Here is a 23,258-nt window from a genome sequence, read left to right on the forward strand (position 1 = left end):
GCTCAATGGTAAGATTTATTCTCAATTTCAATACTTTATTTACATGGGTTATGTGTTACCATGTACTTAGGCTCGTGACCATCCATCCACCCTGTTCCCTTTAATTCTCACTTCTCATTAATTGGCCTTCATCATTTTCCTGTTATTTTAATATATTTGTCTTTTATTCTAAGACAATTAAAATTCCTTTTAGAAATCAATAGAGTAAAACAATAAACGCAACTGAAGTTCACACAAAAAGTTAAAAATAAATCCACAGGCAGAAAATTCAACTTTAACAAGCACCTGGACAATAGAACTCAGGAAAGAACACACTACTGCATCCCACACTCTCACCATTACCACCACCATTACACGTGCGTGCACTCACACACATATACAGACACCAATTCAGCTGAAAATAATCAAATTGTATTTGAAATTTTATCTTCTATAACTATAAATGATTATATACTTGATTTATAATTAAGAGTTCTGTAAATCTGAACCTACTATATGTTTCTAAATTGGGAACAAAAGTGTCCCATAGCTCAGAAAGCAGAACTCTTGTTTCTAGCCTACAAGGTCATATCTCTCAGTACCTGTTGACAAACTTTAACAAATTTTATCTATAAAAAGCTTGACAAGTAGATGCAGTGTGATACTGCCAAAGGTGCTGTCCTTCAGATAACACACAAATGCCTTAGCTTCCTGTTGAAATATCACTTCAAAACTTCTAATGCCAGCTTAAAAAGCTAAGGATTCAGTGAAATCAGCAGACTCATCATGTTCAAAGCTTTAGAAATCTAGCAATAGGAAGGTATATTGCTTCTAAAAATTGGTAAAAACAAGTCACACTGGCTCACTAAACCCTAGAGAAAAAATTAATCATTTTTCTAAATAAAACACCTGTTATCAGAAGTCATTGCATGTACGAATTTAAAAAGAATTTGCTTCCCATAATATGGTTGCTGTTTCCCTATTCTGTACTGAATCTTTGGCACACATTCTTAGTTGAGATTTCTGTTACAGGAGATGTAAGAAGAGCCTAACATTAAGTCCTATCCTGTCTTCACAAAGTCTCTCAAATTTGCTTTTCCCTTCAACTGCCACTGACAGTTTTCTGAAATCTAGCCCTCATTATTTCTTCCGTGAAATACTACAAAAATCTTCTGGCTGTTCTTTTTGCCCCAAATGTCTCCCTACTCAAACCTATTCAGAGTGTGTAGATATGTAGTTGCTAGAGCTTCAACTCTGTTAACTAAGTAACATAATCCTGCATATCAGCCACAAAGGGGATGAAATCCAAACTGCTAACTTAAGAAAATTACAAATTATCAATACCAATATACACAATGGGGATGAATCTCACAGACATTATGTTGAGAGAAGGGAAGAAGACATAAAAGAGAATAGAGCATATGATTACATTTATATGAAGTTCAAGAATAAGCAAAACTAATCAATGATGATGTAAGTCAGAAGAGTGATTACCCTGAGAGGGGAACTGACAGAGAAGGGTGACAGAAATGTTCTATGTGTTGATCTACATGGTGGCCACACAAGTGAGTACGTGTGTACAAACACATCTAGCTATATACTTCAGATCTGTGTGCTCTATGCCCTTTATGTATTTTATATCTAAATAAAAACAAAGGAAAATAACTAGAAGAAAACAGTTGTAAATATTTACCTGATCACGGGAAGGATAAGAAGTTTCTAAATATAAAAGTAATAGAAGAAATCAGAAGAAAAGACTGCTAAAAATACTTTCAATAAAGATGACATATATAATTAACATATTCCCATGCGCCTGTATTGCATGAAGAAACTCTAGAACAGGAATCAGCAAACTAAGGCTTGTGCCCTATTTTTGTACGACTCTAGAGCTAAGAATGATTTTTACATTTTTAAAGTGTTGCAAACATACACACACACAGAAGATGATGCAACAGCAAGATATTTACTACGTGGCCCACTAAAGAAAAAGTTTCCCAACCCTTGCTCTAAAAAATAACACAAGAAACTAATAAATGCCATCATTTATAAAGGCAAAACAGAGGAATCAGAATGTGGGTAGGAACAAGATTGCTCAATATATACCCCAATGTCATTCAATTTTCTCTTTGAAATATGTAAATGTTTGACCTATTCCAATGTATGACCTACCTAAAATTATTCAAAAAACAAAAAATTTTAAACTAATATCCTTATGGGAATGTAGGGGGAAGATGTGGAAGTATCTGATAGAATTCTAAATGTATATATCCCTTGGCCTATTAATTCCACTTCATTATATCTCTCAGAGAAGTATCCAGACATGTACCAAAAAGAAGCCTGTATAACAATGTCCATTAGCAACAGTCTCTGCAATAAAAAAGTCAGAAATAAAAAATGCTCAAACATTATGCTAAGTAAAGTAAGCCAGACAAAGAAAGAAATACTGTATAATCTCACTTATGTGTGGAATCTAAAAAAAGCTGAACTCAGGGAAACAGAGAACAGATTGGTGGTTGCCAGGAGCTGGGGTCGGAAAAATGGGGGGATGCTGGTCAAAGGGTATGAACTTCCAGTTATAAGATGAGTAAGTTCAGGGGATCTAATGTACAGTATGGTGACTACAGTTAACAATACTGTACTGTATATTTGAAAGTTGCTAAAAGAGTAGATCTTAAATGTCTTCACTACACCAAAAAAATGTTAATCATGTGAGGTGATGGATGTGTTAACTAAGCTTGTTGTGGTAATCATTTCATAATATATACACGTATCAAATCATCACATTGTACACCTTAACTTACATAAGATGTCAATTATATCTCAATAAAGCTGGAAAAACAAATAAATGCCCATAAATAGGAAGTAGTTCAATAAATTCTGGTATGGTCCAGCAAGAAAAACCAAAAGCAAAACAAAAGAAAAATTCATAGAGAATTCATAAAGAATTTCTGTTCTATAGTGAATATTACATAATTAGTAATGTATAGACATAACCATAGTTATCCAGAGTTGTTTATCCAAAATTATGGGTGCCATTTATGCCAAAAATATGGAGAAATTCCCACTTTTTAAAAAGTTTTTCAAATCATGAAAACCATTAAAAAATGTTCTGTATGATTCAAAAAACCCAAAAAGCAGTCAGCTAAAGAATAATATATCTGGTCCAAGAAATAATTTCTGTAGAATTTCAAACGTTCAAGATACTTTGGGGGAGGAGGAAGAATTAACTGGGAAAATGATTATTTAGAACATAAGCAACATTCAAATACAGTTGACCCTCAGATCAAAGAATATATATCTCAGATAAATCACTATCTGACTGCTTTCAGATTTTTAATTTTAAGCATTGCCAGCTCCAGACACTTCTAAAATGGCAGACCTGAAGTCTAATCTGAGTTCTGGCGCTAATCAGTTGTGTAAATCATGGCTTAGTTTCCCAACCTCTTTAAGCCTCAGTTTTCTCATCTTTAAAATAGGCATATCCCCTCCCCAACAAGACTGTTATAAACAAAGTACACATTTCATCACATCACATAGCCAATCATTACACGTTAGCTCCGTACACCTCCAGAAAGAAGTTACCACCTAAAAGGTAAAGGAAAGCCACTATGGATACTGCCAGACCTCAGCTGCTGATCATTTCTCTTTTTATTCCCCTCATAAATCAAAATGAAAATACCAGAAGAGAGAATGTGTGAGCAAATTCAAATACATTCTTTTTTCTGATATATCTGTTTCATTGTCTTCATTGCTAAAAGCATTAAGAGTTCGAAACGTCTACCTGGCATCCAAGAGACACAAGTCTGTTTTTTCTCTAAATAAAGCCATCCCTTACCCTTTAAGAATTTATAAAATAAATAATTTTCCACTGCCCTTTTATGATATAATTTGAGTATCATTTAAAAGTGCTTGACCTAGGGGCTGGCTCAATGGCCCAGTGGTTAAGTTCTTGCATCCCGCTTCAGCGGCCCAGGGTTTCGCTGGTTTGGATCCTGGGTGCAGACATGGCACCGCTCATGAAGCCATGGTGAGGCGGCATCCCACATGGCACAACCATGCACAACTAGAATACACAACTGTGTACTGGGGGTGCTTTGGGGAGAAGAAGAAGAAGAAGAAAAAAGAAGATTGGCAAGAGTTGTTAGCTCAGGTGCGAATCTTTAAAAAAAGAAAAAATAAGTGCTTCACCTAGAAACGATAAACTTCAATGCAACTTCTCTGGAATTTACACAAGGGTTTCTCAAACTGGGTCCACAGACAAAGCCTCAGGGGCTCACAAGATTGATAAAAATTTTCGTGATTTAAAAAAAGATTTCTGATAATTCTCAGCATAGATTAGTGGACTAATCCAACACAGAGCAAGGACTTTGTAACCAGAGCCTGAGTTCAAAATCTGATTCTAGGGGCCGGCCCCATGGCCAAGTGGTTAAGTTTGCAAGCTCTGCTTCGGCAGCCCAGGGTTTCGCCAGTTCAAGTCGTGGATGCGGACATGGCACCACTCATCAAGCCATGCTGAGGCGGCATTCCACATGCCACAACTAGAAGGACCCACAACTAAAAATACAGAACTATGGACTGGGGGGCTTTGGGATAAAAAGGAAAAATAAAATCTTTAAAAAAAAAAAATCTGGTTCTATCTGTTACCAGCCATGTATTCTTGGGCAAGTACCATAACCCATCTATTCTTTGGATTCCTCATTTACAAAATGAGAATAATAGTACCCACCCTTACAGAGGTGTTAAGAGGAATAAATTAGTTAATATTTGCAAAGGGCTTAGGATACAGCATTTCCGTTTAAATAAAAATAATTCAATCATTCTTATAAAACAAGAATTTAGTTTTAGGCAGCATTTCTCAAATTGTGATCCACAAGAAAATCTCAGAGATAATACTCATTTTTTTCCTGATTTCAATTATAACCCTTTATCCTTTCATAGAAGGATATTATATATAAAATATATAAGAACATATGAGGTAAGGTCCCTGTGTTGAAGGTAGTTAGCCTCTGATATCTATTTCCCACCTAAAATTTATCCTCTATCATGGATAGCTACTTATAAAAATAACTAAATTTCACTACCAAAATTGTAGGGAAACCAGAAGAGGTTAAATTCAACTGAAATCTAATTTTTGCAACATTCTTTGTTGTCAGTATTGAAGGTTCATTCAAACAACACAAGCACAGAGAATAAGGAAAAGAAACCCCCTCAAGGTCAACTATTAGTTTGTTTATTTAATAGCTGGAAGAAGAGCACAGATAATACAAAGAGGCATGAAACCTAAAAACATGTATGAGTGTTTTTTGGATTAGATTTAACTCAAGACGTATCTAACATTCTGGAAATTCACAGCACAATAAATAGCACCTTATTTTCAGGCATAAGATGACTATTAGGTATCTTGGAAGTACAACTTTGCTGACTGAAATTATGAACTTGGAGCTCTTATCAACTCCACTTCCATGTAACTCAGGACAAGATTGACAGTGCGCACCCCCATAAACCCATCCCACTGCGGAGCAGCTGAAACTGCACCTGACCCACCTGCATACAACATGAGAACGGATCGAGTCAACCACCTCGGCCACCAAGAAGTAACTGAAGAGCCAGTGAGAGGGCTCTCAGAAAGGAATCCAGGTAAAATTTGCCTAAATTTGTCAACAAATTTTGCAATAGCTATTCTCTCTTAAAGTTTACTTTAAGATCCTCTAAACGATGAGCCTCATTTGTTAAAATGTCAGTTTTCTTTAAAAAACATTACTTAGACGAATGTGTCATGTTTTGGTTCCCTCAGCTAGTAACTTGTGTATTAAATTTGTAAAAACCTTATTCTTATCTCATGTTTAACCGTCTCCCTCCCGCTCCCATTTTCAGGAAAAACTAAACTCTTTGAGTTAACCTTAATCCTATTAAAAACTCCATTTTAAAAGGTTTTTAGTCAGCATATACTAATAAAACTTTTCAAGTTGAGCTTTTTTTTTTTTTTACAATATAAAGGTACTTGACTGCAAATTTAACCCAAGCAGAGTTTATACTACATTTAATAAACAAAAGTACACATTTTCCCCTATCAATAGAGCTGACAGATGATTCTGTATTCTACTATTTTTATGTATTAATACAAGCTTTTTAAGAGCCAGTATCTTGTTTGGTGAACACAGGCAAAGCAAACTGAGAAAGGTACGTTCTACATGCGAGAGAAAGACAAGAAATCTAATGTCAGTGATTCCATCAAAATCCTTTACTGACTTTCTACCTGATAAAATCATCAAACCTTACGTACTTCATACAGCAACACAAATGATTGGAAACAAGGTATTCTTCCTAGATAGGTACTTACAGAAGCATACAAACATTGTAATTTAACCAAAACTTCCCAGCTTCTACTCTATGAAGCATCAAAAGTTTTAATCCTTAGAAAATCAGGTGCTTTTTCCATGCATTATCAAAGTTTTCTCTCAAACACCTATTTCTTCCAGAGGTTTGACAACACAAAGTTGCAGTTAATGCTACAGCATGACAGAAAGACTGTGACTTGGGCACATCATTTTACCTCGCTAAGCTTTGGTTTTCTCATCTGAAAATGGGGATAATAATAAGGCCTATGCATCTCACTGGGCTCTTTGATGATCAAGACCTAACAATTTAAAAAGCACTAAGTAAACAAAGTGCTATAAAGATATTCATTATTATTACAAGCTGGACCTAGTTGTTTGGTCAGATAGGCCTCGTGGTAGGTCTGGGGTGTTTATACCTTAACCTACAATCTTGTTTCTCAAATTGGGGACTGCACACTGCTGGAAGCACACAAGAAAGTAAACCATGGGATTCCAAAAGCTTTTCCTTCAAGTCAAATGTCTGAGCCTACACTATGTGCATACCAAAGGCTTGCCCATATTCTTTAAATAGAGTAATATGAAAGATAAAATCTTTTTTTACACTCATATTTAATAATCTGCTTGTTGAATATGAAAATATATCATAACTTGGAATTAAAGAATTCTCAATTTTCATAGCTTCCAAGTAATCAATCTATCTTTTTAATCTTTACAAGTCTTTTTTAATGCCTGTAATTCTATGAAGGTTTTTTAAAATTCTGCTTATAAATGTATCATTCTGTGTTCTGTGCACTATCTGTGTGTATACTTCATCAGTTCTAAGATGCCTATTTTCAGTTTAACATCTCTGAAATCAACTGCTATAAGAAAGCATGATACCTAGTTTAATTGGATTTTTCATCCTTTCTTAACAATAACTTTAGCCTGAATGAAATATAATAAAGTATGTATGCTCAGATGAATATTATACAAGAGACAACAAAACCAAAGGCTTGATTACATTTATTAAAACGGTTCCAGGCCATTATCAGGATCTCATCATCACCCCAAACTGCTCCAGCTCTGAAAATTTTAAGTCAAATATCCCTCTTACCACACACCCTCTTATCTCCAGTACCTCTGTTCTTGAACCTCATCAGGAAATCAGATCTCATAGCCTTCCATTTTTTTACTCCTATTTTTACTGCTACCCTATGATAAGCTCTATTCCACCCATCAGTTAAATCACTCTCACACCCAAACCTTCAGTTCTCTTGCCCCTATCCTCCTGTCACACCTGCCCTACCAATCCTACTTCCTTATAGACATCTCCTATCTGGACGTCCTATTTTAAAAAATTCAAAAAAATACCAAATTCAAATTCAAAACAAATTCAAATAAATATCCCAAACTGAAATCAGCTGTCTCCCAAGACTCGCTGCTCCTTCTTTATTTAACATCTCAGTGAATGGTATCAAGATTCACTCAACCATGGGGCGGCCCTGTGGCCGAGGGGTAAGTTCATGTGCTCCACTTAGGTGGCCCAGGGTTTCGCTGGTTCGGATCCTGGGCATGGACATGGCACAGCTCATCATGCCATGCTGAGGCGGTGTCCCACATGCCACAACTAGAAGGACCTACAACTAAAAATACACAACTATGGACCGGGGGACTTTGGGGAGAAAAAGGAAAAAATAAAATCTTAAAAAAGAAAAAAAGATTCACTCAACTGGTCCAGTCCAGAAATCCAGGAGCCACACTTGATTCTACTCTCTCTTTGAAATTCTCACATCAGTCACCAGAACCACTGAAAAAACAAACCATCCGGAAAACAGAACCTCTGGCCAATGTACAAGCTTTAGGCAACACCACTCTACATAACTGACTTTCCACCCCCCACACCATAACCTTATTCTTTGCCTGCACCACAAACCCTTCCGGAAGGTGTCTCCTGTCTCCACACCTTTACCCAAGAAGCTACCTAGATGAGTGCTTCTTAAGCTATCTGTGGTGGGTTTTTGTAAAATACAATAACAATGAGTTACTAGGCAAAGGAATTTTTTTTAAAAAGACATACAAAAATACCAGCACAATTTTTTTATTAGAATTCAAATGACAAAAAAATTACTCAAACTGCTATAAAATTTTCTAAATGCTCATTCCCAATCGATACAGTTATCTAGTTGAGGACCAGTAACAAACAGAAGCACTACACCAGACCAAAGTTGGCCCTCACCTCTAACTTATGTCTCCTTCATTTGCATTAATTTGCTTATTATAATACTATTACCATACAATGCAGTCTTGATCTGAGCCTAAATGCAAACCTTTCTATTCTGTCAGAGAATTACTATGTACTCGACTCACTTTTGTAGTTCTAGGTTTTCTCTCTTTGCTTTATGTCCTTGTCTCCCTTAAGGAGTAGCTGATCTATAGTTTTTCCTTAATCCTTTCAGCTCTAATACATGACCTGCATGCTTTTCTCTCCTCTGAAATAACAGAATCCGCTCCTCCATCAATTCTGCTTCTCAACACATGGAAAAGCAAGAATGCAGAAAAGTTCTACAAGTTAAGAAAACTTCAAAATGCCTTTATACAATCAACAAAATTACCACCACATAGAAACACTTCTTATGGATCTAATCCAGAACAGGGGATAAAATTCAATTAGAATATAATATCAACACAGCACATACTTGCTTCTCATATGGAGACGATACCAAATAGCCTAAAAGTACCAACTAACAGAGAAATCCACGATTCATCTTGTGAAGCAAAGCAAACCTTTATTAATTAGTCATTTCTAATTTTATGTGAGCAATAATAGACAGAAAACACTGCTCATAATGAAATTAATCAATTCCATAAACAACTGCACTTACGTGTTAGATGAAAGATTCCATCACAGGCACTAATATGAGATAAAAAGGCATTTCCCAGGCCTTGCCCATTGTGAGCTCCTTTCACAAGGCCAGCAATATCCACTACATTTAGAAAGGCAGGAATTTTGCTGAAAAACAAAAGATAGTTTTATTACAAAATAGTACTAAGAATCTGTTTATCAACCAAATAGATTTCCCAAACATTTACATGAATTATTTCCTTTCTAGAATGTTTAGAAGACTCAATAACCATTTGATAAATGAATTTAAAAAACTAAATAGGAAATAATCCTTTAATACATTAGGACTTTCTTACCTAGGAAAATGAAGGAAAAAAACTGCAAAGCAGAATAGGTGTTTTTATTGTGTCTCTAAAGATTAAAACTCATATCATTAATTTTACTATATTGCTCTGTTGGCACACATAGACAATAGCAGTAGAGAACGAGTAAAGAGTACATGTACACAGATGGGGAAACTGAAGATGAGTTAAGAAACCTACTACATACAGGGTCACTCAGCTGGCAGTGAGGAAACCTGGATTTGCATTTAATTACCATACATGTTATATAGCCAAAAAATGCACACAATGATGTGAACCAGTTATCAGCATAGTAATAACCTAGGTGTTAACAATGGCAACAGAATTAGACATACATACAAAATAACCTTTGCTTTGCTCAAAGTAAAAGCACAGTTAACATAAGTTAGAAACCAAGTTAAGATAAACCACTTGGCCACGGGGAAATGGAGATTAAAGTACATGAGTAAATAAAGCTATTTTCAATGTCATATGGTGTATGATATAAGGTGTATTCATGTATATATCCTTTGTCAATTTTCAAAAGAGTATTCATTTTTCAGAATGTCAATTTCACACATGATAAAATACAACACAAATTTTCCACAAAATACTTCCCTATTATTTATATGGAAAATGAGTCCTTCAAAAAAAATTATTCTATAAAAAATTTTTATTCAGATAGAAATTACTTGATAATTGCTATCAGCAAATCTACAGAAAACACACATAAAATGTGGTCAGGTCTTTTGTTGGATACTGTGGTCACCTCCCCAGCATCCTTGGCCTCTCTCCTGGTAACTATACTGACTTTCATTTGGCCAGTCACACCTCCTAGTGTAGCCAGAGCCTTGGAATAGCTGGCTCTACCCCTAATTCTAGAAGGCAGTTTAATCTCATCCCCTGGGCACAATTAATGATTCTAGGACCTTCACCTTGCCCCATTTGTCTAGAAAGACTTTAGGGGAGTTTTGCCGGAAGGGGTTGGGAGGGTTCTTGAATAGAAGCTCATCAGTCCTGTGAGAGAGCTTCTAGAAGCAAACCTCTCTTCTTTCACTCTGAACCTGGATGAGAAAGTATAAAGTTCCAAGATCTGAGAGATATCTTGTCACCACAAGGAGAAGGCAATCTTATGATTAGGCTGACAAAGAAAGTAAAATGGAGAGGAGAAAGAAGCCAGGTCCTTGATGACATAATTGATTGCTGAAACCAACACCAAACACCATGCCACTTGTTACTAAGTCAATAAATCGACTTTTTAAGTCAATATGTTAAGTGTAACCAAACATCCTAAATGATATAAATTCTAACAACTAAAACCACCCATATAATATATATGAAGTACAGTAGCATGGATACGAGTGGAAAGGCACTAAATTTGAAGTGAGAAGCTGTAGGTTTTATTCCTGATTGCCATTATACTATCTGTGTGAACTTGAGCAAATCATTTCACCTCTCTGGGCTTCAGTTTCCTTTTACAAGAAAACTAGGTAAGACAACCTATAGCTCTGAGATTCCATTTTTCTAATGAAAATGAGTTTTCTTATTTCTGATTCTTGATTTAAGACCAAGATAAAGGTTTAAACTATTAATATTGTATCTCAAAAAAAATCTGAGGCCTAATTCAAGGATTTTGATGTACTGTACCAATGATTTTATGACTACTTGAGCAAAATAACGTTTTTAAACCATAGGAAACTTCCTTGAAACCAAAATAATAAGGTTAAAAATCCTTTTAATCACTATAATGAACACTGAATACCAAAAGCATTTATGAGTTTTTCTTCAATTGAATCAGATTGAAATGACCAGTAAGATTTTTCTTTCATTAAAAAAAAATATATATAACAGAGAAGTTTGGGGTAGCAAGAAATACTATGAATTACTGTCAATTCTTTTTTCTTTGCTTGACCACAAATAGGCCAAGATTAAATTATGGAAAACATGAAGATAGCTTCCCATTCAATCTTTTTATCTCCATAAAGGCATTTAATCAATGTTCACTAGTAAAGGAAAAGCAAGGGAAATTGTGAGAAGTTAATTCTCTCACTGCCTAAAATTTCAACAAATTTGAAGTCCAAGAGCTTTATTACTATTGTTGTTCTCTCCATGCCTCTGAGAAATTTCAGCAATGTCACATGACCACACAGTCTGGCACTGGCAAGGACCCATACAAGGAAAGAGTCGGTGTGGGGAGAGAATGCAGCACAGCAGCAGCCAGGGGCTGCACAAGGAAGGCATCCAGGTAGGAGCCCCGCCCAGTAGGAGCCAGGGTCCAAGCCAGGAGAATCCAAATCATGCGACAACCCAATGGGGTCAAGAGACTGGCTACATGGAAAGGGAATCACCAAATAAGCTAATTAATAGGACAACTGGAGATATCCAAATGGAATCTGCGAATTAGATGGTGACACTGGATCAATGTTAATGTCCTGATTTTGATGGTTTACTGTGGTTATGTAGGAGAAATGTCTGTCTTTAGTAAATACAAACTGAAGAAACGAAGTGCAATGTGGCATCATGTCTACAACTTATTCTCAAAGGTTAACAGAAATCTGGGTGAAGGGTATACAAGCATTCTTTGTATAATTTTGCAGCTTTTATATAAATTTGAAACAATCTGAAAACAAAAAGTTTTTTAAAAGGACACAGAAATCAGCTTGAGGAGCCAATTTGAAGGATATAATTTGAGCTATATCCACTGACTGTGACAGATTATAACCAACTGAGTAACACTGATATGAATAAATGCATGAATGAACAAATGAAGACAAGAAAACTCCTCCTTACAGTAGACTGCCAACTAATAAGTGAAAAACCAATGATGGAATTACAAAATCACCATGTGACAATTATAGTAATAGTTAATTCGTCAAAAAAATTAATGGATGCTAAAACTAGTGGATGAAGGTGGGAAAAGTGAATAAATTTGGTTTATTTTGTAGTTAGAACTCATAGGACTTTGGGAAAATAATAGTGCTATTTTTTGAATTATAAAAGTTTTGAGGAAGAACAAATTTGGCACAAGGCCGGGTGAAATCAAGAGGTCCATTTAGGACATGTCAAATCTGAGGCCCCTATTTAGTCATCCAAGTGTCAATGTCAAAGAAGGCAGTCAGATATATGTCTGGAGTTCAGCAGAGTTCAGGGCTGGAGACAGAAATGGAATTTTTCAGCACATTCAAAATAGTGAAAAACTAAAAGCAACCTCAGTTCTCAATAGTAGAGAAATGGCAAATAAACTGTATATTCATATAATACAGTATTAAACACAATTATGTTATTAGAAATTATTTAAATCTGTATTCTTAATCTAGAAAAATATTAATAATACCTCAATTTAAAAAGTATCCTATTTCTGTAAGGATGTGCACACCCATTCAGGGAAAGGTACAGAAGGACATATCTCCGAAGTGCTTATATCTATTCTACCAAAGTAGAAGAAGTACAGGTGATTTTTACTCCTCTCTTTATATACATCCATATTGTCTGAACCTGTATTATCTTATTTTTTCTAATTGAAGATATAACACATGCTTGTTATAAAAACTCCAAACAATACAGAGGAATATAAGAAATAAAGTAAAAAATCACCTAAAAATTCTGTTACCCAGAGATAACCATCAACTAGTTTGTGATCTTTACTTCATACGTTTTCCTATGAATACACACATACCCAAATGATTTTACATAAATGGGATCATATAATACAGACTACTTAATTACTCTCTCTACTTCATACTCCTCAGAAAATAATAACGCTGTATTAATTTGGGGGAAAAATCCTTCTACATGATTTTAAATATATCACTCACATATACTTATTCAGTCCATAGAGGGCCACCAAATAAACAATGGCATTAAGATTTTCTTACCTTGCTGGTTTGTGGTACTGGCAAAGAAAGTCAAACCTTTCATCTGGCACAGGTACTCTGCTCTCATTAGGATCAATAGTGCAGAATGGAAAGTTTTCTGCTGAAGCCTGGCTATTGGTTAGTACATTGAAGAAGGTAGATTTCCTAAAATGAATAAAACCAATTTCAATCAATTCTTAGGCCAACACAGAGAAAAATCTACCTCACCCTAATTTCAACGCTCAAATAAGATCCTTGAGGATTATAAAACAAATCTGGGAAGGGCAGCAGTGGGAAGGAATAATACATTTTTACCAATAGAAATGTATGAAATTTACAACAATGCAGCTCATGATTTATAATTAGCTTACATTCCTATCTCAGTCTATTTAGAACTTGAAAAGCATTTTCCCAAAGAATCTTTGTTATAAATGATAGCTAGTTTCACGTCATACCACAAAAAATTTTATCCCTAAAGAGTACCTGGTAGTACCAGTATCACTTCATCTATATCCAATATAATCTTCTCTAGCATAAACGTAGAGAGGTGTGCATCTAGTGAGGTCAATCACTTCGCAAGCATTCTGAATTGGGAAAGGGATGGTTGGTTGGAGTTGGAAATGGAAGGCTGGAACTCAGACTTCCTTCTAATTGTTAGTGCATAGGATTACTGCTAAGTCTAGAACTGCGAATTATAATTACGAAAGTCAAAATGTGAATTTTTTCAAGGTATAACAAAGCAAGGAAAAAATCTATTAATAATGAATAAATTGGTCACTAGTTTTCTAATTATCTGATTCTTATCAGGTGACACATGCTCAGAGAATGCCAACTCATATTAACACCAGCCACATTTTTTACAATATAAGTACAGTGCCAAAAGTCATAGAATAAAAATCAAAACAAAATGGGATTTTTATAAGTTTGTTGATCTGTTTTGTACTACTTTTCAATTCCATCACTAATATGGACAGTGGAGAATTCACTAAAGTGATTTTTTCCTTGCTCCAGAAGGAGGACTGTAGCACACATGAGGATTTAAAAGGAAAATCACTGTTATATAATTTTTTTAAAAACTGGAGGAATTGAGGAAGTAGCGAAGGATTACATAGAAATTGTGAGACTGGTGCTTGCTAACTCTTGCTAGATGTGATTATGTAAAAATGTTTGCATATGGACCAAATTTGATGACAAAACAATATTCAAAAAGTACAATGGTTGTTAGGAAGATGGAATTACGGGAGATTATTTTTCTCTCTGTTCCAAACATTTTTTAAGGTAAAAATGTCTGTTAAGATGAGATCTAAACCTGTGTTCATCAGGAGAAATTTATTTTTATAGTTACTACAGTTAGCTCATCTGAATGAACTTTTAAACAGAAAAACCAGTCCTTTTTTTCTTTTTTTTTAACTCTGAAACCCTTATAAGAGAGTAATGAACAAAGGCAACCATCAAGGCGTATCTAAACACCACTGCTGAGAAGTACATTTGGGCAACAAGATACTTAACTTGTAACTGCCTGTAGATCTTTAAATATTGCTCTTATATCACACTCAGATTAAACATTTCAGAATAAAGTAGAAACATTTGCTAAAATAGTCACTTAAATCATTACTGGTTACTTAGGGCACCACTGGTCAAATCAGCAGCTTTCAAATGCCTGCCTATAATAGAATCAGCTGAGAATGTAAAGGCAGGCATGACCAGGCCTCTTTCCAGACCTGGTGTAGGCCCCAGGATTTTTAAATTATCTCAGGTGATACAGATGTAAAGTCAGGTTTTGAAACCACTGGGCTAGATTCAGAATCAGCTAACAACCCACTGAATAATACTGATGGTGGTAGAATTTATACTGGAAACCTCTAAGAGGCTGGTAACAATCCCAGAACTCTGGGAATGATAATTAAGAGGAAATCACTAGTTTCTACAGTGCTAGCTTTTAATTTCAATCCTGTTAAGATAAACATCACAGTACTTAATTTAAAATAATCTGTTTATCTATAAAGTTATAATCCATCTAATTCCAGAAAGACTCTGAAGTTTAAGACATCAAAAAAATTAACACCTGTAATGGGGAAGACAATTTTTAAAAAGAGAATTCATGTGAAGACTATGATCTTTAAATATCGTGTCCATTAAAATAACCAGGACTCCCCAGAGAAATGGCTAGTTCCAGGTCTGAGACCAGAAATATACAAGATGAGTCTGAAACAATTTTTCCCAAGGGAAAATAAGGAAGCTATTAAAGGCCATAAAGTCCTACCAAAAGCACTCCGGAGCCCACTTAAATAGGCCCACTGGCCAAAGACGAGTCAATCTGAGCATCAATAAGAATAGCTTCCACGGATTGGAATAAATAACTTTATATCTGTGAGTTGTTAATAGTCCTCAACAAAACCAGACCAAAAAGAACCTCTCTCTGGCCACCTTTTAAGCATGCTAGATGATTGATTCTTTTGAAGACTGATAAGCAAAGCACTTATTGCATCTTTCCTATATGAACTGTACTTTTAGAGTACAGTTTTAAAAGATTTAGAGTACAGATTAAAAGATTATTGCATAGACATATTCCAGCCAACAAATGAGGAGAGAATAAAAAACCTCGAATATCAACCTTTGAACCCCTAAAGAATTAATGGATCTACATAATGATCACCAATGATATTAATACTGCAAAAAGAGGAAAAGACCATAGTAACTCCTAAAAGAAGCATATATGCCATCCTTTAAATATTCTTATAAAAATTATTTGATATCAATCTGATCAAGCCTTTAGATATTACTACCACTTTACAGGAAATACAGGGGACAGAAGAACATACTAAATGACACCACATAGATGCAACCAACAAAATTCAGACTTTGGGAAATTCTATAAGACAAACACCCAGATTTCCTAAACAAGTCAATTGGGGGAGGGAGGAAATTCTGCTTCTAGGTGAGATGCAAAAGCTAAGAAGAGACTGTTAACTCTCAACCAGAACTAGAAGAGCCATATAAATGCAGAACACAGAAAGCATCTGTTTGATGGCGCTGGGAATCTGGAAATGGAATGGAAATGGGGAAAAAAAACTCAAAGAAGTGATCTGACCACTAAAGCCACTTTTACCCTGGGGACGTCTGCCCATTCTGGGCAGAGGAAGAAGGCCAAGAATCCAGGCTTTACGCTCACGGAAAGCTGATGCTGAAGGACAAAGAGCCCAGCAAAGCATCTGGAGGAAACTTGGAGAATCTCAAGAACACAACCAGTTTTCTCCTCAGGATATTTCTCCCAGAAGGGAAAACTCCAAAAGTGGGCTGAAGCAAATGGTGACATAAATGGGCCCACTCTCTCTCCCCTACTCCACTCCCTGCAAAAAAATAAAAAATAAAAAGTGATAACTGGGTTGCCAGAACAGTCCGTGAGTTTTTATTTATTTAAAATGTAACTAAAGTATTACAACCCTGCAATGAAAATATTACAAAATAATGTTACCATAAAAGTACTTAAAACGTAATTTAAATATATTAATTAATCCAAACACTTATAGAACACTTGTGTCTTCTGGAGGGATAAAAAAAGGGCAGTTGTATTTTTGTATATTGTAGTAAAACAAACTGCTTAGGGACAGCCCCAGTGGCCTAATGGTTAAGTTCAGCGCACTCCACTTCAGTGGCCCAGGTTCGGTTCCCAGGCGTGGACCTACACCACTGGTTGGTGGCCATGCTGTGGCAGTGACCCACATACAAAATGGAAGATGATTCACAACAGATGTTAGCTCAGGGTGAATCTTGGTCAAGCCAAAAAAGGAGGATTGGTGACGGATGTTAGTTCAGGGTGAATCTTCCTCAGCAAAAAAAAAACAAAAGAACAAAAAAAATCCCTGCTCATTGCAATTCCTATAGTTATATTAATCGCAATAGTAAAAGGCCATAGGGAGTTTATGAACTTATTTTCAAATTTATTAAGGACAGTATTTTTCTTTAAATGCATTTCTCCCTCCCCTAAACCCCAGTACATAGTTGTATATCCTACTTGTAAGTCCTTCTAGTTCTGTGTGGGATATTGCCACACCATGGCTTGACAAGCAGTGTGTAGGTCCACACCCAGGATCCAAACCAGCAAACTCTACGCTGCCAAAGAGCATGCAAACTTAGCCACTACACCACTGGGCTGGTCCCAAGTATAGCATTTTTGACTGTCTACTTCGACAAAGACATGTTTTATAATAAAGAAAAAAGTTTATCCCTTAAAACATTATATGGTAAAAATACAGCAAAAGAAAGTCCCATTATCTCTTAGGCCAAAAAAATGCTTACATACAGTCAGATTAGACTTGGAAGACAAATCTCCATTTGCACAGATCATCTCATCTTGGACATGGATTTTAAATTTCATGAAGTCCAAGTCATCTGTACCTTCCAATAGCTTTATAAATACAAAAAAGTAAAAAGAAATAAGGAAGAAGGAAAAAGAAAAATTTCTAAGGATTATTACTGCAGGCTTCAGTGACAAATTAAGACATTTTGATCTATTCAAATCTATTAAAGAGAAGCTTTGCAAAAGCAAAGAATTTGAAAGTTTTGGCCTAAGCCTGGTATATTAAAGCCCACAAGGCTTTCTGTGAAATGAAGATTTTACACTCACACACACACACACACACACTTAGAAACCTTAAGGTTATTATTAAAGCTTGAAAATATAAGATTCAACACTGTAGGAATCTCTCCTACGCAAGAAATGCATAAGAGAGATAAACCTCTTAAGGGTTTACATAAATATCATTTCAGCAATGGTAGCATTAAAAAAAAAGTAGCTAGACTAAATGTATGCCCCCTCCATTTAGAACCTAAATACTTTATTTTTGAAATTACATATTTTACTGAGGTAAGTAAATCTGACTGAATAGATGTTTTATCTAAAACCTTATACAAAATTACAATAGGTATTGGGAAGTCAGGATACCAATGCAAATTCCCACAGCATTGTGAATTAACCCTTTACAGAACACAGACCCAAAACATGAAAAAAGTAGAATGTTCTTTCAAAATGTTTTAAATTTAGATATAACTAAACTGTTAAAAAGTATCTATCTGCTAGCTACAGAAATAAATATAGATAACAGAAATGAATACTAATACGTATATATGTGGGTTAGTAATAACACATGTATTTCCTAACTCTATCAGGTGAAAAGGCCTAAAAGCAGTAACACCCCAGCAGGAAGGATCATACCTAGAGCCCAGATGTTAGTTTCTAAATACCATTCTCCAATAAAAGAAACCAGGGTTCCCTGGAGACAAAGCTGAACAGTAAAATTGTAGTATTAGCCTGAAACGTCTTATAGCGTCAGAGAGTAAGGAAGCGCTTAAAAAAAGGAAAAGAAAAAAAAAAGATGGGGGCATGTCAAAAGGACTTAGGAGGCAACTTGAAAGAGCTCCCAATGGCCAAAATGAGAACAATGCGAGCAAGAAAATACTGATAACACAGAACATGCGTCACTTAGCAGGGACACGTTCTGAGAAATGCATCGCTAGGCGATTCTGTCATTGTGAAAAGATCATAAAGTGTCCTTAAATCAAGAACAAGAGAAAATGATGCAATCAAGAGACAAGGCAAACACAAGATGTTTGAGGCTACTATGGGCATAACATGACATACTATTTTATAGTAACCTTTTTTTCTAAGTAGAAATAGTACACTCTAAAACAATGATAAATAGTACAATAAATACATAAACCAGCAACAGTCATTTATTACCATTATCAAGTATTACGTACTGTACCTAACTGTATCTGCTATACTTTTATACAACTGGCCGCGCAGTAGGTTTGTTTACACCAGCATCACCACAAACACACGTGTAATGCGTTGTGCTATGACATTACAATGGCTATGAAATCACTAGGCAATAGAAATTTTTCAGCACCATTACAATCTTATGGGACCACCATGGTTCAGGCAGTCCGTAGTTGACCAAAATATCACTGTGCAGCACATGAGTGCACTGGATTATAACCCAAAGAATAAAACACATTTTAGTGAGTCTAAACAGAACTATATAAATGATTTTAAAAATAACTAAATGTGAGCAAAAAGAAAAATAAATCTTACTTGTGGAAGAATTCCAAATAATAAATGGAAAAAAATAAAGGAAGTAGAAAATCACTATTAGAACACCACACTAATAATTGCTGCAGGCAAAATCACTGAGGAATGATAAAATTAAGTCAGAGAAACTTTAAAGAGAAAAAAGGATATTTGAATAGCCTCAAAATATCTTTCCCCCATAATATTAACTAATCACTGAGGTGGTTTTAACAAACATCCACAAATTCTTTGATACTCTTTCCTTTAGGAGGTGGAGCTTAATTCCCCTCCCCTTGAGAGAGAATTGGACTTAGTAACTTGCTTCTAATGAATAGAGTACAGAAAAGGAAAAAGGATAATTTTACATTGGAGAAATAGGACAGACACCACCTTAACCAACTGATCAAGGTTAACATCACCAGTAGTAAGTCGTGTTGGTATCATATACCCGTCAATATCACGCAATGAGAAGGGCACTTTACCTCCATGGTATTCTTCCCTAAAGCCCATAGCATGACTGCTGATATCAAAACATATCACAAAGCTGCAGTAGTCAAAACAGTGTGGAACTGGCATAAAGACAGACACAGAGACCAAAAGAATAGAATAGAGAGCCCAGAAATAAACCTTCCCATATGGAAGCAGCCCAAATGTCTACTGACAGATAAATGAATAAAGAAAATGTGGTATACACATACAACGGAATATTACTCAGCTTTCAAAAAGAAAGAAATCCTGTTACATGCTACAACATGGATAAACTTTGAGGACATTACGCTGAGTGAAATAAGCCAGTTACAAAAGGACAAATATTCCACTTACGTAAGATATTTACAGTAGTCAAAATCACGAAAACAGAAAGTAGAATGGTAATTGCTGGGAGAGGGGGAGGGGAAAATGGGAAGTTGCTATTCAATGGGTACAGAGTTCCAGATTTGCAAATGAAAAAGTTCTAGAGATGTGTTACACAGCAACGTGAATACAGGTAACACCACAGAACTGTACACTTCAGAATGTTTAAAGGGTAAATTTTATATCACATGTTTCTTTCCACAATTAAAAAAAAAGCCCACAGCATGAGAACTCATCAGACTCGAATTGAGAAATGTAACACAAAATACCTGACTTCTCAAAAGTAAATGAAATTTTTCGTCTTGGAAAAGAAAAAGGACATTGGTGGGAAAATTGGTGAAATCCAAATAAAGTCTATAGTTAATAGTAAATAAGTAAGTGAGCAAAAAAAGTTTATCTGAAATTATGTGGTGATACAGCAAGAGAGACCAGAATTCTGAAAACGAAACAATGAAAATTAAAAGATCTAAAAGAAAGCCAATTAACCTACGAAGTACTTTTAAGACACACAATTACTGCTGAAATAATAACAGGAACGAGTGAACAGGAGAGCAGGTCTGTGGTCCAAAAGATTATTCAAAACGTATTAAAAAGAGAAAGCAAATAATTCCCAAATCACAAATTTCCATGAAAGAGTAGGCACCCTTGAATGTTGACAAATACACAATAAGATTTAACCTCATTTAAAATGGTATTGGAAAGTTTTGCTTTCCCTTCTACCATGGGACTGTCCTGCCAAAAAGAGCTAGAAAACCAGACAAAATATGTGAAATAACAGTTTTCGGACAGAGGACAGTATGCAGCGCAGGACTAAGTTCCCTGAGAGAATAGCAAATGAACCAAACTCTACAACTGCCCCAGCTTACTGCCTAACGGTGGTTTCAATGCCGTTGGGAGGGGGAACCAACAGAACCCGACAGTCATGCAAAGTTAAAGAGACTAAAATGAGAGTTTGAGGAGGTCAAAGCAGCAAGAATTTACAGAGAGGGGAACCGGAAAGGAAGGAGCTGCACAGAGAGAGGGCTCTGGAGTTCAGCAGAAGGTATCCTCAAGAACATGGCTGAGTAATGATGCACATGAGTAAGCTCAGTCTCCAAAAGACCAGGGAAAAAAACCACCCAAAAGCAGTAGAGTGAACAACTCTCAGGCTCAGACAGAGCTTGGAATGCTTTACATTCCTACCAACCAGAGCAGAGAATTTTAATAATATAAGGGAACTCAGAGTCTTCAAGAGACATATCTTAGCATGAGGGCTAAAGGAGCACCAGAGAAAAAATATTATGAATTCAAAGAAAACGTAACAGGAAGCCTCAAAGCAATCAAAATGACACACAAATAACTAAATGCCAGAACAAAGTTGAATACTCTTTAAAGGAAGTGCTCAACATAAAATTTAGTGTCTGGAACCCAATAAAAATTACAAGGCATACAAAGAAGCAGGAAAATACAGACCAAAATCAGAATAAAAGTCAATAAATACAAATAAACCCAGTAGAGATGATGAACTTAGCAGACAAGGACCTTAAAATAAATGTTATAAATCTTTTCAGAATTTTCTGAAGGATGTAAAGGGAAGTAAGAAGACAATGAGAAGTGAAATGAAAGATATGAAAACTATCCAGACAGAGCTTTTGTATGAAAAATGCAGTATCTGAAATAAAATGAAATTAAAATGAAAAACACAGTGGATATGATTGACTACAGATTAGACACTGCAAAAGAAAAGATCAGCAAAGATGAAGACGGAGCAAGAGAAACTATCAAATGAGGCATAGAGAAAAAACAGATTGAAGAAAAAAAATAACCAGAGCTTCAGTGGAATACTATGTAGAGGACTAACACACATATAACAAGTCCCAGAAGGAGAGGAAGGAGAAGAGGCGGGAAGCATTTAAAGAAATACTGGTGAAATATTTTACAAATTTAACAAAAACCATAAACTTACAAACCTAAAATCCCAGCAGACACCAAGCAAGAGAGGCATAAGGAAAACTACACTAAACCATATGAAAATCAAATTGCTGAAAACTAGTAGTAAAGAGAAAATTTTAAATACAGATGGGGGGAAAACATTATGTACACAGAAACCAAGATAAGAATGACAACAGACTTCTCATCAGAAAGCTAGAAGAAAATGGAAGATACGAAATTCTCCCCAGTGAAAATCTTTCAAAAATGAAGGCATAATAAGCACAAGAAAAGATGTTCCATATTATTAGGCATCAAGGAAATGCAATTCAAAACCACAAGATACCACTTCACATCTTGGCTATAATCAAAAAGATAATAAGCATTGGTGAGAACGTAGAGAAACGGGAACCCACACCGGTGGGAATGTAAAAATGGTGCGGTCCCTTCAGAGGACAGTTAGGCGGTTCCTCAAATAGAAAAACACAGAGTCACCATACAACCCAGAAATTCCACTCCTAATACATCCAGGAGAGATGAAAACATATGTTTACACAAAAATTAGTGTATTCCAAGGCTGGGGCAGAGAAAGTACAAACAAGGCTGGAACATACTGTGATGCCAGAAAGTAGAAAGTACTGGAAAAATAGAGGACACATCAAAAGGAATATGTGTGAACAGGAAGGCTCCTATTGGCCAAATCTGAGCAATCTGAGGAGCAAAATAAATAACAGTAGTAACAGATTATAACAAAGTAAAATAAGAACAGATCTCGATATAAGTAAATTATAATCAAATACATCAGTAATATAATAGAATTCCCATTGTTCCTTCTATAACTGTAGAAGGAACAATGGAAATTTTAAAATCACCATTTGGTAAACACCACAATAATAGCTATTTCAAACAAGAATCATTAATACATGCCAAATTTAGGGGGTAAAAGCATGAAAAACACAATATTTACATAATTTCAAAGTATCTCCCACTAAATATTTACTAATTGCAATGGCAAATACAGTAACCCTTTCAGTGGAGAAATTTGTGAGACACCTCCTTAGACAAGCGATCACAGTCAAAAACAGTCAGTAATAA

General features: G+C 35.5%; 1 protein-coding gene across 3 annotated transcripts in view; it reads right to left on the minus strand.

Moving 5' to 3' along the window:
• OLA1 (Obg like ATPase 1) overlaps positions 1-23,258 on the minus strand; it is a 168,127-nt gene that overhangs the window by 134,627 nt on the left and 10,242 nt on the right. For all 3 annotated transcript variants that reach the window (XM_070580221.1, XM_070580219.1, XM_070580220.1), the window contains 2 exons: positions 13,355-13,498; positions 9,179-9,306 (listed from right to left, as the gene is read on the minus strand). Coding sequence is in view for 2 of the 3 variants with exons in the window: in XM_070580219.1 (XP_070436320.1) it covers positions 9,179-9,306; positions 13,355-13,498 (272 nt within the window). In the remaining variant the exon portion in view is untranslated. The remainder of the gene's footprint in view (positions 1-9,178; positions 9,307-13,354; positions 13,499-23,258) is intronic.

This window comes from Equus przewalskii, chromosome 17, assembly GCF_037783145.1.
Source record: "Equus przewalskii isolate Varuska chromosome 17, EquPr2, whole genome shotgun sequence".
NCBI classification, from domain to species: domain Eukaryota; kingdom Metazoa; phylum Chordata; class Mammalia; order Perissodactyla; family Equidae; genus Equus; species Equus przewalskii.